General features: G+C 46.7%; 1 protein-coding gene and 1 long non-coding RNA gene across 3 annotated transcripts in view; one reads left to right on the top strand and one right to left on the bottom strand.

The window, feature by feature from the left end:
• Positions 1 to 19,062, bottom strand: part of DGKH (diacylglycerol kinase eta) — a 266,880-nt gene that overhangs the window by 101,602 nt on the left and 146,216 nt on the right. For both annotated transcript variants that reach the window (XM_090025097.1, XM_090025089.1), the window contains 2 exons: positions 17,265 to 17,375; positions 9,970 to 10,050 (listed from right to left, as the gene is read on the bottom strand). In XM_090025097.1, the coding sequence (XP_089881223.1) occupies positions 9,970 to 10,050; positions 17,265 to 17,375 (192 nt within the window). The remainder of the gene's footprint in view (positions 1 to 9,969; positions 10,051 to 17,264; positions 17,376 to 19,062) is intronic.
• LOC149874956 (uncharacterized) overlaps positions 1 to 19,062 on the top strand; it is a 153,714-nt gene that overhangs the window by 128,514 nt on the left and 6,138 nt on the right. The window lies entirely within an intron of this gene.

Here is a 19,062-nt window from a genome sequence, read left to right as displayed (position 1 = left end):
GAGCTACAGGTGTTTGCACTTCTGAAAATAAAAGCTAAGAATCTTTAGTCTGGTATTACAGACCACAGTTCTTAGTCATAAAATAATAGTGTGGTATCACAACATTTCTTACCCAGAAGAGAAACAAACTTGAGTCCAGAGCAACAAATGCACTCTGAACAGTGCACAAGTGGCAGCCCCACCAATAAAATCACAAACTGATGCAAAAATAAAATGGTCAGTGGCAGTAAAGTTAATACTTACAGTTGGAGATAATTTTATACAGGGGTTGGACAGATGCATCATCTAGTTGAGGCTTCTGGCTGTAATAGTTACTTTACATTCAGGATAAACAACAAAAAGTTCATGTTGCAAGAGCTGAAGTAATGGAAATCACCCGAGGCCTAAAGCCTGGACAGTGCCTGGGTTATATGGTCCAAAAGTTTCTTCCAAGTCTGATTATAAACTCAGCGAAAAGGGATTTTATTTGACTGTTGCTTCTCATATAAACACCAGCACACAGCTGCAGAAATATCAAAGAAGCTGACAGAGAAGCATCATAAGGCCAAGGAAATAGGAAGAACAAGTGCTATAAGCATAAACCCATGAGAGAACCCTGAAGACAACTTTTGGGTAGAACACTGGCCAAGCGGAGCATGAAACCATGAGCAAAGGACTTCTTAGAGCCCTACTGTGTTCAGGGAAACTGGACTTCGTGCACCTTCTTTGTAAAGGTATTTTGTAAAGCTGACTCCATCACCAAATTTCTCTTCCTCAAAGGGACAACCTGCAATACCCTGAGTACTGACTAACAACTCTAGTCAAAAGCATCAATAATTGTATTGTTGGTATAAAAATGTCTGCAAAGGAAAACAAAAGTATCAAAAACATTACTCCCACCTTTGAGGATATCTGTCTTGGGCTTTGACATATGAAAGCTAAAGTAAAAAAGACAGAAGAGTACAGTGTCCAAAACTAAAAGAGAGAAGATAGGGTAGTTCAAGTCTCTCCAGAGATGATTACTCTTCTGATTACCTCCTGACATTGTCTAAAGGAAAGAATTTACCAGTTTTTGTGCTCAGTCCCACTTTGTCTTCCTGCTTAACCTTGCCAAGAGCTTAGAACCATTTAGATGACAAGAATGGAAAAGAAAGGAGTCCAAGGATCTAAGGAATTCATCCTATTCATCAAGCATACTATAGGCAAAGCAACTCTCTCCAAGCCCACTGTGATTTGGAAACTAATTGCCAATTTTGTTAAAAACAATAGTGGGGAGAGGGCATTAATGCAAAAGCATGCAGATTTCCTGTTTTGAACTGAAACCCCAAATCTAAACTGAGTTAAATTTAATTTTTTTTTAAAAGAGGGGGAAAAATCTATTCCGAAAACTAAATTAAATCTTTCGAGGTGCATGAAACATTCTATTTCATGAAAAACTACAACTTTTTTGTTTCAGGTCAATGTGAAATGATTTTCCCCGATTTTTATTTCACCTACTGAATTAGTCATTCACATAACTCTAATCATGAGATGACAGGTGGCATTGTCCTAGTGAAAAAACTGGCTGAGACAGATAACACAGAATAGGAAAAAAATGGTCAATTTTCATCATGCCAGGACTGTCTCAGTTTAAACATCTCTCTGCGGGGGCTGCCTGTCCGTTTTTCAGGCTCTGGGGCCCAGGAGCATGGCCACCTCCCCTTGCGGGGTCTGCTCCCTACCGGGGTCTCTGGGGCGCCAGCTGGAGGAGCTCCAGGACACAGTCCAGAGACTGCGTGCCATCAGGGACTGTGAGCAGGAGATAGACTCCTACTGCCAGGCCCTTCTCCCCCGGGAGCCACAGGGGAGAGCTCCATCTCCCTCCGCGACTAAGGAGGACTCTGGGACCTCCCGCTCTGCCCAGTCAGGGGCATGGACCAAGGTGGTCAAGGGCATCAAGGCCCGCCGCACCAAGGCCCCTGCCCAGCCGGAGCTTAGCAACAGGTTCGCACCTCTTGCAGCCCCAGCAGAGCCCATGCAGTTGCCAGCTCCTGCAGGCAACCCAGGCTCGACCGCAGCTACTGACCCCGCTCTCCCCAAGACAAAGCGTAAGGTGTTTGTTGTGGGAGACTCCATCCTGCGGAGCACTGAGGGGGCAATCTGCCGCCCCGACCCCTTAGCCCGGGAAGTCTGCTGCTTCCCGGGGGCCCGCATCCAAGACATTACGGAGAGGATCCCGCAGCTCCTCCGGCCCACAGACCACTATCCCATGCTCCTTATTCATGTGGGCACCAATGACACGGCTCGGAGCACCCCCAGCCAGGTCATGAGGCACTACAGGGAGTTGGGAGTGGGGCTTAGGGGTCTGGGAGCTCAGGTGGTGTTTTCGTCGATCCTCCCAGTCTCGGGCTATGGGCTGAGGAGGGAGAGGAGGATCCACGCAGTGAACCAAAGACTGCGGCGCTGGTGTCATCAGGAAGGCTTTGGCTTCCATGACCACAGCCCACTCTTTGGAGAGAGAGGCAGCGAGCTGCTGGGAAGAGATGGCCTCCACCTCTCTCCCCTGGGGAGGAGGCTCTTCTCAGCCAGGCTGGCTGACCTGCTCCACTGGGCTTTAAACTAAGCCCGCTGGGGGATGGGGGGACGACTGCCCCTGCTGACCCGCTGAACGGCCCTTGCAAAGCCAGCGGACCAAGGCACTTAAGGGGGCACTTAAGGGAGCCCACCCCTGCCCCAGCCCTGGCACAATCTGTGGGCAAAGCACGAGCACCCAAGGGCACACTTGCCTGCCTGTACACTAATGCCAGGAGCCTGGGCAACAACCAAGACGAGCTCGTCCTCCTGCTCAGTGCAAAGAAATATGATGTCATTGGGATAACGGAGATGGGAGTTCGAGAAGAGTGGTTGCTTCTCAAGGAAGTGATCCTCAGTGCACAAGCTAAATCTATTCCAACATGGAGGAAAGGCAGCAAGAAGGCACAGCAGCCCCCCGGCTCTCCAGAGACCTAGCGGACCTACTGTGGCTAAAAAGGAAAGCCTACAAAGGATGGAGGACGGGATTCACCTCCAAAGAGGATTACTCCACGCTGGTCCGGTCCTGCAGGGACCAAACCAGGAAAGCCAAGGCTGCAACTGAACTCAAACTAGCTTCAGGCATCAAGGACAACAAAAAGTCCTTTTTCAGATATGTGGGGAGCCAGAGGAAAAGCAAGGGCAATGTTGGACCCCTGCTAAACCAGATGGGGCAACTGACAACTGACGCCCAGGAAAAAGCCAACCTATTAAATAGGTACTTTGTGTCAGTCTTTCATCAATCACACGGGATGCCCATGCCTGCTATGGGACAGGGAAATCTGGGTGAGGGGGATCCCCTACCCTCCATCAATGCTGACCTCGTGAAGGAACACCTTGAGAAGCTGGATACCTTCAAGTCAGCTGGCCCTGACAATCTGCACCCCAGGGTACTCAAGGAGCTGGCGAGCGTCATAGCCCAGCCCCTGGCACAGATCTTTGAAAACTCCTGGCGCTCTGGTGTAGTGCCAGAAGACTGGAAGAAGGCCAATGTGGTGCCGATCTTCAAGAAAGGGAGGAGAGTGGATCCGGCTAACTACAGGCCCATTAGCCTGACTTCTATCCTGGGGAAGATCTTGGAAAAGTTTATTAAGGAGGCCATCCTTGAGGGACTGGCCCAGGCTAACATTCTAAGGGACAGCCAGCACGGGTTTGTTGCGGGTAGGTCTTGTTTGACCAATCTTATTTCCTTCTATGACCAGGTGACCTATCACCTGGACCAGGGAGAAGAGATTGATGTCATATATCTTGACTTCAAAAAAGCTTTTGATCTGGTATCCCATGATCACCTCTTGGCCAAACTGCCCAGTTGTGGCCTTGGCTCCACCACGATCCGCTGGCTGGGAAATTGGCTCCGTGGTCGGACCCAGAGGGTTGTGATTGATGGCAGTCACTCATCATGTTGCCCTGTGACCAGTGGGGTCCCTCAAGGCTCTGTCCTGGGACCCATACTGTTCAACATCTTCATTAACGATGTGGACACTGGAGTCAGGAGTGGACTGGCCAAGTTCGCCGATGACACCAAACTTTGGGGCAAAGCATCCACGCCAGAAGATAGGCGGGTGATCCAGGCTGACCTGGACAAGCTCAGCAAATGGGCAGACAAGAACCTGATGGTGTTTAACACCAATAAATGCAAGGTTCTCCACCTTGGGAGGAAAGACCTGCAGCACCCTTATAGGCTCGGCAGTGCTACGTTGGATAGCACTACAGAAGAAAGAGACTTGGGGGTCATCATTGACCACAAGATGAACATGAGCCTGCAATGCGATGCTGCGGCTAGTAAAGCGACCATAATGCTGGCTTGCATCCATAGATGCTTTTCGAGCAAATCCCGGGACGTCATTCTCCCCTTGTACTCGGCCTTGGTGAGGCCGCAGCTGGAGTACTGCGTCCAGTTTTGGGCTCCACAATTCAAAAAGGATGTGGAGAAGCTTGAGAGAGTCCAGAGGAGAGCCACGCGCATGATCAGAGGTCAGGAAAACAGATCTTACGATGACAGGCTGAGAGACATGGGACTCTTTAGCCTGGAAAAACGCAGGCTCGGGGTGATCTGATGGCCACCTATAAGTTTATCAGTGGTGACCACTAGGATCTGGGGGAACGTCTGTTCACCAGACCGCCCCAAGGGATGACGAGGTCGAACGGTCACAAACTCCTGCAAGACCGTTTCAGGCTGGACATAAGGAAGAATTTCTTTACTGTCCGAGCCCCCAAGGTCTGGAACAGTCTGCCAGCAGAGGTGGTTCAAGCACCTACATTGAACAGCTTCAAGAGTAAATTGAATGCTTATCTTGCTGGGATCCTGTGACCCCAGCTGACTTCCTGCCCTTTGGGCAGGGGGCTGGACTCGATGATCTCCCGAGGTCCCTTCCAGCCCTAATGTCTATGAAATCTGTCCCAAGTGTCCCAATGGTTTCTTCAAATTAAGAGTTTTGTGTTCTTTCCAGAAACCTTTGTTCCAGAAGAGCAAGAGAGGTTTCTGAAAACAGGACAAAAGCATTCATTTGAAGAAACTGACAGGATTCCCAGGACATTTTTCTCACCTCTCCCTCTCTCCCTCCCACAACAATCGCTGGTGTACTTCACCCCCTAGCCCCCTTCCCCCACCTCACTGCTGCATTCTGCTGAAATTGGAGATTGGAAACAGCTGAGCATGGCAGAGAACAAGATGAGAGGAACCAGTCCCATTTTGAGATTCAAGAAATATGGCCACCCTATTAACAGACTACTGCTAAAATTGTTTAATCCAATTATTAAGCATTTAGAAAGGGAGTTAGCACTAATAAAATGGCAAGCACTTGCAGGCAACATAGTATTTTGGTTACCCAAGTTCAGTTAAAAAATTATAGAAACTTCAAAAGCGGCAAATGTGCAACATGGTGACAGATGAAGTTCACTGCTGATAAATGCAAAATAATAAATAGAGGATTTTTTTAAAATTATTCATCAACTTTACATGGTTCTAAATCAACTGTACTAACTCAGGAAAGAAGCCTTGGCATCACTGTTGACACTTTACTGAACAATACAACCTCGCACTCTCAAGGGTCTTGCACCCTCCTTGAAAGCATCTGATGCTGACCACTGAGAGAAAAGATGCTGGACCACCAGGTTGATCCTGCATAGCAGCTTTTATGTTCCTAGAAGCCCAGCTTCCCAAAAGAAGGTTTAAATACTTCCTTTGTTACTCACAAAGAAGCAACTAGATAGTAGAACCAAACCACCTATTACTTGAGGATTTAGAAGTAGTAACACATATGAGAATTTATGGCTTGGTGCATGCACTTAGAAATAGTCAGAAGTAGACAAATGGGTAAAGAATAATTCTTGCGTATCATTGTTTATTCATGAGGCAAGCTGATGGCTTGTTTCAATCATCCACTGACAATTCTGAATCAGATAATGCAGCTCACATTTTAACAGACTTGATTTCAATTTCCTCTGTTAAAAGACACAAATCTGAAGAGTTTATATAACTTAAGTGTTGCCACAAACTGTCTGATATACAAATGACCTGAGCCTTTTATAGTCTGTATGCATTTCATTGATATAAAAATGTTTTAAAACAACTGTACAAGTTAACAGCTTGAAGCCAATATTCATACCCAAACATTAACCATCTTTCAGTCACATCTGTTATGACAGGCAATAGCTGAATTAAAATGTTCCAAGCATCAATAAACTAAAAATAGGTGCTACCACATGATGCCTGTGCATTTTTGTAAATGCAGTAAGCCAGGGTAAATCTGTGACAGTAAGAGCATTTTGCACACACATCTGTACATCAATGAATGAAAAATAAACTTGATTATGAAGTAAATGCATTTTTAAATCATTTTGAAAGTGTGTGTATATGTGTATATATACGTTTAAAAATAAGAAAAAGATGGATACAAAGAAGACAAAAGCTGAACTGTTAATGCATTAAAAATAACTGTACCACCAGGCACTAATCACCACTGAGCCACCAGTTAAGGGCATCACTACTCTGACCTTTTTGTCTTTTTAGTATACATATGGTACACAGGATGGATAACTGTTATAGAGCAGTGCTAAAGGAACATATTGTGAACCGGGCTGTAGCACAGACCCTAACGATGGCTATAAAAAGCAGTGCTGTTTGATGTATTCTGAAATAATAAAAAGGTATTAAAACATGAGTGCACTTTATTTTTCCAAATAACTATGCATTGACCTATTTAGTTTCCAATTCAAGAGACCCCATAAATTCTCTATAATGAGTACCATTCAAAAACAGGAATCTGATATTGCTACTAAATTGGTGGAGGCAGGACACTCGCATTTCTAAGCCTAGGGATAGACATTCCAGAAGTCTGAGCCTGAACTCATTCAGTCTTTGCAGGTTAGTCTAACCTGCCTAGGTTGAACCAATTTCCAACCGAACAGACATGCATGCTGTCTGGACTAAGGAAATGCAGGCACGTGCCTGCAGCGGCTCAGGCTAGAAGGTGGGGGGCACTAGAGCAGCCCTCCCTTCCCTTGTACAGTGCTGAGCTGAGGGGAGCATGGCCAGGCCCTGGCAGGACGCTTTAATTAGGGAGAGGTCTCTTCCCCCACCTCCGTGAAGGAAATTGATAACAGTATTTATCACCTCATTAAGAAAACAAAGGGACATTACCAGCTACTTGTTGGTTCTCCCTTTGTTCTACCACAGCAGGGAACATAGCCAACACGTGGTCTACTAGCTACTGCTAAGGTGTCTTTAAGGCAGAGGGGACAAGGAGGGGCAGGGGGGAGCAGACAGATGCCTGCAGTCTGTGCTGGAGCTCTGGCCAGGGAGCAGAGGTGAGCAGCCAGTTCTGCTGTGGAGCAGAGAGTCCCACCCAACCCAGAGATCATGCTTGGATGCAGTGGGTGTCTGATTTAATATAAACCAGGAAGGGGTTTGGGGGTGTCTGGTTTATCTTAAAACAGGAAGGGGTCTCGGACAGACATTGCATGAAGTGGTTTGACCCAAATCAGTCAATCTAATATTACAATCAACCAGGTTTATCTCAAACCAGTTCCAGCCATCTTTACACTGGTTTATGTGGACTGAACATCTGTTTTGTTACAAGTTTAAACCAGTTTCTGATCACTTAAACCAGTTTGTGTATAATGCATGTCCCTAGCCTAAATGTCTCACTCAAACAGAAGCTCTGCATCATGCTGAAAACAGGCAGGGGGACCAGAAGGGAGGGAAGGAAAATGCTCAGCATATTACTTAGGAAGCACCACAGGTACTTTGAGTCTAATCCAAAACCTGCTGAAGCCAATGAGAATCGTTTCAACAGATTTTGGGATCACGACCTAAGAGGCTGGGAAAAACAGATGTCTGCACAGCCCTCTAATTCACTAAGCACTATTTGTCAGAAAAGAGTTTTGTCCATGGTTTGAGATATTCATGGGTGGTAACAGCAATAAAGAACAGACTAAAATAGATGAGCTGATACATGCTTAATTGCTTAGCTCATTTATTTCCCATTAATTAATTAATTTTAACTGAGCTTTTCCTTCAAATCATCTCTCTCCCTCAAATTTTTTATAATCATAAAAGGCAAGTATTTGTGGTGAGTAGGCATAATATTTAGTCACAAATATGTTTTACAAATATGCAATACATGCATATTACAGATAAATCCAACTTCAGTGCTTTATGTTGTGACTAATTTTAGGCTTCAAGTCCTTTCCAAGGACATTGCTGACAGTGCAGTGAAAATCTCTGCATGAACATCTCTATCTCCAAAGAGAAAAACAGATGTAAAACTAGTAGGGGGTGAAGGAGAGGGAATACAGATGTTTCTACAGCAAGATGATTTTTGCTGAAATGACAAGGAACACAAGTATTAATGTGATGGGGGGGTTTGGGGGAGGTTGTTTTTTTAAACAAAGCTATATAACAATTTCAGTGAAACCACTAAACACTCATGAAGGTACATTTTTCCTGGCCTACGGTCAATTAAGACAGGGCAATATTCACCACAAACATTCTGCAACAAGACAGGGGGACCAAAAAAACAAACAAACAAACAAAAAATCAACAAGAATGTTAGCCATTGAACACCAAAGATTCACCTAGTTCTCTTTCATGATTTTTAGTGAGAAAATATCAAGAGTCGATTTAATAAATGATACTGGATTTACTCAAAGAACCCTGTCCGCCAAGAAAAGAAAAACTAAAGACATACAGTAAAAGGCAAATCTTTAGATCCTAAAGAGAAGTTTTGCAGGGTAAAGGGTTTTTGAAACTCAACTTCTTACTATTGGACAAGAAGCAAGTACAAAGGTGCCTTATTTCACTGAGTTTTGTTGTTTCCCATATTATGTCAGGTATATATACTTGAGAAGAAACCAAAGGACTACCACAATGAGGAGAGCTGGCAACAGCATGGTAAGATCAACCACTGTGATGGTACACTCCAGAACTAAGTATCTAAATACATGTTTAAAATGCTCCTTAGAAAAAGCACTGCCAAGTACAGAAGATCTGGTTAGGCATTAAAATAAACACACCATCCACAGCTGTGAACAGAAGTTGCAAATTCCTCTTTCCACAGCTCTTAAACAAGCTATGAATGAAAAATATCATTTTTTCCTGAGTCTGAGAGCAGTGGTAGCTGAAGATAGGAAGTAAAATCCTGGCACCATTGGAGTTAATGAAAAACATCTATTGATTTCATGGAGCAAGATTTCACCTAGAGTCTTCTTGACAGCTAGTCAAAATTTCTTTCCACAAGAGTTGAGAATGATCACAAAACCTTAACACTTTCAGAAGAAATGTTAGTCTGATCTTCATCACTTGCATCACTGCACAGCGTTAAATGAGCACACACACTTGCAATATACTTTTCCTTTCCTCAGAAGTATGAAAAGGCAATAGAATTCTACAACTTTGAGTGTGTGTGTGTGTGTGTGTGTGTGTACACACACACACACAAACATAGTTTACAAACTTGTAACACCTGTGCTCAAGTGCTACAAAAAAAAGCAAGGTATAAATATGAAGACAGCTGTTGACAGGGGTTAGAAGTAATTTGCAACAAAGGATGAGATCAGAAATTTTCTAAAAAAAAAGATCAATAATTTTATCATAGTGAAGGACTGGGGTTTATGACTCTCTCCCTTTAAAACAGAATTGAAACCATACTCAATAGTAAATCACTGAGGAAGGAAAACATAAAGCACATGATATTTAAAGAGAAGTCACAGCATAAAACAAACAAATGAAAATATGGACATCTGAAATTCAATTATTTTAACATATAATTGGGAGCAAAAAAAAAAAAATCACTAACAGTTGATATGATATTGTCATGATACTACAAGCTATTCCAAATAAAGGAAACTGAGAAAAACCTATTCGGAGCATTCTTGATCATCTTAGTAACAGCTTTTCTATGGCTTTCAAGGCTAGAATAAATCGCAGTGGCACCATACCGTGAAGCTGTTGTTGACATTTTTTGTGCTTGATTCAGCTACACTGGCATCTGACAGGTCGACTTCATCAAATATTAGAGACTGTAAATGGAAAAGAACACAAACACATATATAACTAAGTCCATTCTCACATTGTGCTTTCACTTCCTCCTCATTGTGTTAGAAATCAAAGGGGAAGAGTAAAAGAATTGCTTGTCAGATGCTTTATTTTTAATTTCACCTTTAAAAAAAAGGATCCATCATGGATATCTAATCGGTTGGAAAATTCAAAACATAAGTGGCAAAAATTAACTGTATCAACTCTAGAAAGTAATACTTGCTTTAAAAGTACCCCCAAAGGAGGCATGCCATCATTTATGTCAGACACTATGTTTAAAAAACCTCTGCTCCACAGGTTAAGAAAGCTGCTGCCTTTAACCTTCCTGTCTGGACTTACTGCAAATTCTCCAGTCAGCCTATTTCACTCAGCCAGCTGGATGAGGGCCTAGACAAGCGATGGGCAAAATACAGCCTGTGGGCCAGATCCAGCCAATGAGGCCATTCTATCTGGCCTGCAGGGCCTCTAAAAAACTGTAGAAAATTAATATTTCTCTGCCCTTGGTTCCTGTCAAAAATGACAGGAACCAAGGGCAGCAGGACCCAAGAGAAGCCCAGTGGGCTCCAACAACAACGGGCCTGTCCAGTCCCACCCCCAGCCGGGATTTCCGGGCTGGGAGCACGTGGCTGCCCCAGCGCGGGAAGCTCAGGTAAGTGGGAGCGGGGGGGACCCCGGGCAAGGAAGGAACATGGTTGGGGGGAAGCAGCCCTTCCCCACCCCATGCCTGGTGCCCCACTCTTCAGCTGCTTACAGCCCATGTAGGGCTGCCTGTGCCCGTTCCGGACAACCCCATGTGGGGTGCAAGCACCTGCAGCATGGAGCACGGGCCGTAGGGTGGGGGAGGGGCTGCTTCCCCCCCCCCCCCCCCCGCACTCAGCTTTTCCCTGGGCTCCTTTCCTGCGCAGAGAAAAGTAGCCCCTCGCCCGTCCCATGGCCGGCACCCCACGCTGCAGGTGCTCGCAGCCCTCACGGGGCTGTCTGGAGCAGGCACAGGCAGTCCAAGGCAGGCTGCCAGCAGCTGCAGCATGGGGCACTGGGCAAGGGCAGGGAGGGGCTGCTTTCCCCACCCCACTGTGCTCAGCACCACCTTGTAACCTGGCCCCACTGCAAGGATGGCAGTGGGACAGGTTACAAGGTGGTGCTGAGCGCAGGGAAAAGTGGCCCTTCGCTTGCCCCATGGCCAGTGCCCCACACTGCAGTCACCTGCAGCCTGCCTGGGGCTGCCTGTGCCTGCTCCAGACAGCCCCGCTTGGGCTGCGAGCAGCTGCAGCAGGGAGCACTGGCCATAAGGCAGGCAAGGATCCACTTTTCCCCACACTCAGCATCAACTTCTCCCCTGCTGGTAAGCAGGGGGTCAGGGCTGAGCGCTGCCCCACACATGTACCACGGGGCTGGGGGACACTGGGTGTGAGTGGGTGGGAAGCCAGCGGGAGCATGGGGCCTGCACCGGCAGGGCCCACAGCAGGGTGGCAGGAGCACGGGGTCCCAGCTGGCAGGGGCTCTACGGAGCCGGGGCAGCTCATCCCTCCCCGCTGGTGCAGCCCAGCCCAGCTCCACAGACCCTTGCCAGCCTGTACCCCACTCTGGGCCCCACCAGTGCTGACCCCGGGATACTGGTCTCAAGACACTGGGACATTGGTTCCATGAAGGTGACCAGGGGGCAGGGCACCTGTCACAGAGCAGGGCTACCCATGCGGCCCTTGACAGCCTGCCAAAATCAGGTAAGCGGCCCTCCGCCCAAAATAATTGCCCGCCCCTGGCCTAAACAAACTTAAGCTCAGGAAACATTAGACAGTTTTTTGCTCCCTTGGAAAGGCTTACAAGTGGTTTCTTATGGTCAATTTGACTGGCCATTAAACAAACTTATGTTGGATAGAGGTGCATCAATACATTGGTCCGATACTGGATCGGCACCAATATAAAGAAAATTGTCTATATCAGAAATCAGCATGACATGGCTGATAATTTGACTGATAAATGGCCCATGAATGAACACAGCCACAGAACAGCACGTAAACAGTAAGCAGCATAGCCGGCAGTATGGAGAGCTACACGCAGCTGGTAAGTCTGGTGGTAGAAGGGGAGGGGCATTGGTGGGCAGATCAACCCCCCCACAGTGAGGGAGGGAGTGAGGCTGGGGCAGGTGCTGCCAGGGCAGAGGGGCGGGCGCAGGACAAAGCCGTGGCTTGTCTGGGGGCACAGGGAGGGAGGGCAGCTCCTGCAACTCGTCCAGCAGCTTGTCTGGGAGGGCGTGTGACCCTGAATATTTCACAGATTTCATAGACATTAGGGCTGGAAGGGACCTCGGGAGATCATCGAGTCCAGCCCCCTGCCCAAAGGGCAGGAAGTCAGCTGGGGTCACAGGATCCCAGCAAGATAAGCATTCAATTTACTCTTGAAGCTGTTCAATGTAGGTGCTTGAACCACCTCTGCTGGCAGACTGTTCCAGACCTTGGGGGCTCGGACAGTAAAGAAATTCTTCCTTATGTCCAGCCTGAAACGGTCTTGCAGGAGTTTGTGACCGTTTGACCTAGTCATCCCCTGGGGCGCTCTGGTGAACAAACGTTCCCCCAGATCCTAGTGGTAACCACTGATAAACTTATAGGTGGCCATCAGATCACTCCTGGGCCTGTGCTTTTCCAGGCTAAAGAGTCCCATGTCTCTCAGCCTATCATCATAAGATCTGTTTTCCTGACCTCTGATCATGAGCATGGCTCTCCTCTGGACTCTCTCAAGCTTCTCCACATCCTTTTTGAATTGTGGAGCCCAAAACTAGACACAGTACTCCAGCTGCGGCCTCACCAAGGCCGAGTACGAGGGGAGAACGACGTCCCGGGATTTGCTCGAAAAGCATCTATGGATGCAAGCCAGCGTTTTGGTCGCTTTATTAGCCACAGCATCACATTGTAGGCTCATGTTCATCTTGTGGTCAATGATGACCCCCAAGTCTCTTTCTTCTGTAGTGCTATCCAACGTAGCACTGCCGAGCCTATAAGGATGCTGCAGGTTTTCCTCCCAAGGTGGAGAACCCTGCATTTTTTGGTGTTAAACACCATCAGGTTCTCGTCTGCCCATTTGCTGAGCTTGTCCAGGTCAGCCTGGATCACCCGCCTGTCTTCTGGCGTGGATGCTTTGCCCCAAAGTTTGGTGTCATCGGCGAACTTGGCCAGTCCACTCCTGACTCCAATGTCCACATCATTAATGAAGATGTTGAACAGTATGGGTCTAAGGACAGAGCCTTGGGGGACCCCACTGGTCACAGGGCACCACGATGAGTGACTGCCATCAATCACAACCCTCTGGGTCCAACCACAGAGCCAGTTTCCCAGCCAGCGGATCGTGGTGAGGCAGGGCAGGGCAGGCTGGGGCTGGGCCAGGCTGAGCTTGGGAGTGGGAGCTATGGGGAATTTTGGAGTGGGTGCAGCCACCTCCATAATCTCCTCCAGGCACCACCTGCCCAGAGCACAACCCAGCCCAGCCTTCCGCCTGCAGTGGCAGCCCACCCCATGCAGATCTGGGAGCACATGTCCATCCCCCCCTCCCCTCTTGGGGTGCACAAAGCAGCAGGAGCCATCCCCCATGCCCCCCCCCAAACCCCCAAGAAAAGCTACTGCTTTGTCCCATGCCTGCCCAGCCCCGGCTGAGCAGTACCTAACCCAGCCCGAGTCCCACTCACTCCCTTACCACAAGGGGCGCTGATCTGCCCCCGCCCACACACCTTCCCTCCCCTCCTCTCCTTCCACTGCAACAGACTGACTAGCTGCACACAGATGTATCAGAAATCAGATCGGTATCAGCTGATATGCCTTCTAAAAAAAAATCGGCTATCAGTATCAGTCCCAAAAATCTCTATCGGTGCACCCCTAGTCTTGGATGTTAATTTTCACTAGGTGCATCTACAAGACACACTTTACTGTGCAGCAGACTGATTTACTATGCAGTAAAGCTTCACCATCTACATATGTGCACATTTACTGCATTATAAATTAGTCTACTAGGCAGTTATCTACTACCTATAAATAGAGACTGTAAACGAACTGTGCAGTAGTAACACTCATGTAGATAGTGACCAGGAGCAAATTGCTCCCAGTCAGCCTAGGCAGTGTGGAGCCATAAGGGACAGGGAACTCTGTCCCCTGTTCTGGTGCTGATCCTGAGAGGAGCCAGGGAGCTGATCAGCCCCAAAACAGGGGACAGAGTTCCCTTTCCCTTATGGCTCCACGCTGCCTAGGCTGACTGGAAGCAATTTCTTCACCTCCGTTTTCTTGTGCAGGGACCGGGACTTCCCCACTGTGATGCAAGATGGACTCAAGGGAAACGCCTCCAGACCTCAGGTTGGGGAGGATTGGACATGTTCAAATCAATGGGTCCAGATGCTCTCCACCCCAGGGTGTTGAGGGAGCTAGCTGGGGTTATTACAGGACCCTTGGCATGGCTTTACGAGTGCTTGTGGTGCTCAGGCCAGGTGCCAGATGATTGGAAGATAGCCAATGTGGTCCCCATCTTTAAAAAAGGGAGGAGGGAGGACCCGGGCATCTATAGGCCTGTCAGTCTTACCTCAATCCTAGGGAAACTCTTTGAGAAGATCATCATGGACCACATCTGCGATGGGCCGGCCTCACAGATGATGCTCAAGGGCAACCAGCACGGTTTCATTAGGGGCAGGTCATGTCAGACCAACCTGACTGCCTTTTATGATCAGGTCACAAAAGCATTGGATGCAAGTGTCGCTGTGGATGTAGTCTTTCTGGACTTCAGCAAGGCCTTTGACACCATCTCCCACCCCATCCTCATTAAAAAATTGGGCAACTGTGGCATTGATGCCTACACAGTCAGATGAATTGAAGATTGGCTGAAGGGTCGCACTCAGAGGGTGGTGGCAGGCAGGTCATATTCGACCTGGGGAGAAGTGGGCAGCGGAGTCCCCCAGGGCTCGGTTCTCGGGCCTGCACGTTCAATCTCTTTATCGGTGATTTGGACAACGGGGTGAAAAGCAACCTGTTTAAATTCACTGATGATACCAAAATTCGGGGTGAGGTGAGCATGCTAGTAGGGAGGGAAAGACTGCAGCAAGACTTGGATAGGTTACAGGGGTGAGCTACCAAAAACAGGATGCGCTTCAATACTGACAAGTGCAGGGTGCTGCAGTTGGGCAGTAGTAACCAGCAGCACACTTATAAGATGGGAAACGCACTTCTTGAAAGCACGGAAACAGGAAGTGATCTTGGAGTCATTATTGAACATGAGCTGATAATGCAAGGTCATGGTTGGCAGGGCTAACCGCACCTTGTCATACATCCACAGGTGCATCTCTAGCAGGGACAAGGAGAAGATCCTCCCCCTCTATGCAACACTGGTCAGGCCACAGCTGGAGTACTGTATCCAGTTCTGTGCGCCCCACTTCAGGAGGGATGTGGACAACATTGAGAGGGTCCAGAGGAAGGTCACCCGCATGAACTGGGGATAACAGGGCAGACCCTACAATGAGAGACTGTGGGACCTGAACCTGCTTAGCCTTCACAAGAAAAGGTTGAGGGGGGACCTGGTGACAGTCTATAAACTCACTAGGGGGGACCAGAAGGGTTTGGGAGAGACCTTGTTTCCCCTAGCGCCCCCTGGCATAACAAGGAATAACAGCCATAAGTTGTTGGAGAGTAGGTTTAGATTAGACATCCGTAAGAACTACTTCACAGTTAGGGTGGCTAGGATCTGGAACCAACTTCCAAGGGAAGTGGTGCTGGCTCCTACCCTGGGGGTCTTTAAGAGGAGGCTTGATGTTTACCTAGCTGGGATCATTTGAACCCAGTTTTTTCTCCTGCCCCGGCAGGGGGTCGGACTTGAAAATCTACAAGTAGCTTCCAACCCTACTTCAATGAATTTGCTCCTGGTCATCACCTACACTGGTCACTAGGCCCGGGAAGCTCTGCCCCCTATCCTGGCTCCCAACGTGGAGCTGGCTGCTCCTGGTTCAGTTCAATAAGCCAAAATAGTTCCTTTCTTGTCAAACTAACCTGAAAGTGAAAGCTTTTGTTATGATTTTCCCAACAGACATACAAAACTTGAAGCAAAAACAGATTTTTAACGTTCTAAATTTCCATCTTGCAGAAACTGAATTTCCCATTGTAAAACTCTTTTGATAAAAAAATTCCTGACAAGCTTTATGTAGTATTGTTGTGTAAGTGTGTTCAAAGGTAATCTCCATCAGACTATAAAAGACAGGGGTAGACAATTATTTCTGGTAGAGGGCTGGTTACTGAATTTTGGCAAAATATCGCCCCACTCTGGGCCCTGTTCGCACTGGCTCTGGGACACTGGAGCAGACCCTGTACTTCTACCCAGTTGTTGCTGTACTCCATGTACCCACTCGGTGCCACCCCATCCCCTTCAATGCTTCCCTGCCTGCTCGCCAACTGGTCCAGCATAACATGGCTCCTGGCTGCATGGCCGGACTACAGGACTCAGCAGCAGGCAACCTGGCCCTGAGGACTGAGGGAATCCCTGCAGCCCACCTCTCCGCCCAACTCTTATTTGAATTTCCCTCTGATGAAGGGAGTCAAGAACAGTCCCAGGGGCCCAGGCCAAGAGGCTCTGCTAAGCAGAAATTTCCTGGGGGGTGGGGAAAAGGCTGGGGGGCAGGGCCAGGAACACCTGGCTGCTGGGTCCTGCAGGCTTTCCCTGGGTCCTACTGTCCCTGGCTTCTGTCATCTTTGACGGCAGCCAGGAGCAGATAAATATTAATTTCCTACATTTTTTAGGGGCCCCATGGGTCAGATAGAATAGCTGGTGGGCCAGATTTGGCCTGCGGGCCAGATTTTGCCTGCCCCTGGTATAAGAGCTTTAAATATGGGGTGTTTAAGGGCTTGCCTTTGAACAACGTCCTTCCAATTTTTAATTTTTTTTTAAATGCAAATAAGTTTATCTTCCTGCAGTGGAAAAAAGGAAAGCTCAGTGTATCAATATAATTTGTCTAATTAATTTCCACATTTAAAAGAAAATATATAACTTTCTAGAAAACAGATACACAACCAGTATTCTTTTAAAAGATAATTTAACATACTATTTGAAAAACATTAAATTATTTACTAAAAATGACCACTAACATGAAATTTTAAATTATTTGATAACAAGCTTGACAAACCTAAAAACCCATTGGAATTTCAAGTGTAAAGTATTAATTGATAGAAATATAGATTCTTACCTTTGAGTCCTTAGCATAGTAAAGGGTACGACCTCTAAGTTTGAAATAGCGTTTCTTCCACCTCTGAAAAGAACTGGTTTGCTTCAATAGTAGTCCTTCCTTTATACTTGTCTGAAAAAAAGAGAAAAAAATAAATATGTAGCATACCAAGTACAAGTACATCCACCTACCTAGACCTGCAATACATAAAGAAATCTGAGTCTTGAAAACAATGTTCAAATTCCCAAATAAAGTAGATTAAATTTGCATACGCTCATATTAGGTTATAACCACTTCTGTCATTTGACAATCAAGATATGCAAAATTATTCTGTAAACAACAAAACTCAATAAAACACGTATTTTGTGTACACATTTAATACGGTAGTGGAGAGAGTCTGGAGATTAAATTACTGCTGAAATCATAAAAATCACAAAAAGTATGTAGAACAATGATGAGCAGTAACAGACATCATTTAAAAATATATATTAGTTAGCTACAAAATATAAATGCAACCAAGGCTCAAGAGACTGGTTATATAAACAGAAAAACAACTTTCCAACTGCTGTATTTCCAAGCCCATGAGCCAAATGACATGGCCCTGAGCACCGGATGGGCCAGCACAGGAACTGGCTGTGACAGTGGACCCAATCCAGCATGCCCAGGGTTGCGGCTGAGGCTGCAGACCCAATCCAATGCACCCGATGTTAAGGCAGTGAACACAATCCACTATGCATGAGGCCAGGGCCTAGAGCTGCTGGCCAAGTCAGGGAAGAAGGCAAAAACTTATGTACCTGAGGCTGAAGTCAATGTGGTGGCCCTGATACAGTGTAAATCGGGCTGGGGCAGCAGGCCCAATCCAGCATGTGCAGAGCCAGCACCCCAGGACCAATAACATGTGTGGCCAGAACAGTGGGCCCAGACTGAGGCAGGGCCTCAGTCCCCATCCAATGTGTAGGGCTATGGACTGAACTGCTGAGTGGGGTTGGGACCATGAGCTGGATCCCAGACACATGCCAACTGCATGTGCTAGTATCTGACACGCAGCCCAACCGCACACCATCTTTTTGTCCCACATGGTCAGAAAGATTGGGCACCACTGCAAAAGACCAAAATAAAATATTCTACTTCTACCTACTAATAAAAATATAAATAATAATATAAATGTGAACACCTCAAATAATGCACTTCACTTCATTCCCATGCAGTGTAAATGCTTATTCATGAATGATGTTCAAAGCACTAGATTCATCTGGTTCCAATGCAGTAGAATCCCTTAGTATAGAACTACATAACTTCCCTACAAAAACTAAGCTCTGTATAGTAAGAAAAAAAAAAGACACTTCTAGTTCTCCGAACTCTGAAGAAAACCTTCAATTGCAAACTGAGAATAGAGAAATACGCAGTAAAATAAACTACTTGCAGACAAGCACCTTATGCCATTCCTTTTGTAAACCAACCAAATTCCATCTACAAAACAGTTAAGTGTTTTGTCCCTTCTATTCTTATTACTAAGCTTTATGAGAACCTCACTCTTATGGTTAGAAACCCTTCTTCTAATCTTCAGCTCAGCTGGATATAAATTCTGCAGTATTTTGTCAATATTGCTACCCATCTTAAAACTGTAAAATCAGCAGGAACATCACTTAATCTGCGTTTCCCTCCAAATCTTGGCTTTGCCAAAATTTTCAAAGGCCTTCCTATCCAATTGTCAAAACCTCTACCCTCCTCCCTAAAAACCTGTGTAACCCAGATATACACTGTCTTTACAGTAGTATAGCCAATTAAATGCTGTTTTCCTTTAAATAGTTCTCAATGA

This window comes from Crocodylus siamensis, chromosome 1 (genome assembly GCF_052110815.1).
Source record: "Crocodylus siamensis isolate JL-2025a chromosome 1, ASM5211081v1, whole genome shotgun sequence".
In the NCBI taxonomy this organism is placed as follows: Eukaryota; Metazoa; Chordata; order Crocodylia; family Crocodylidae; genus Crocodylus; species Crocodylus siamensis.
Note: the sequence above shows the minus strand (reverse complement) of the source record. Positions and strands in the feature narration are given on the sequence as shown.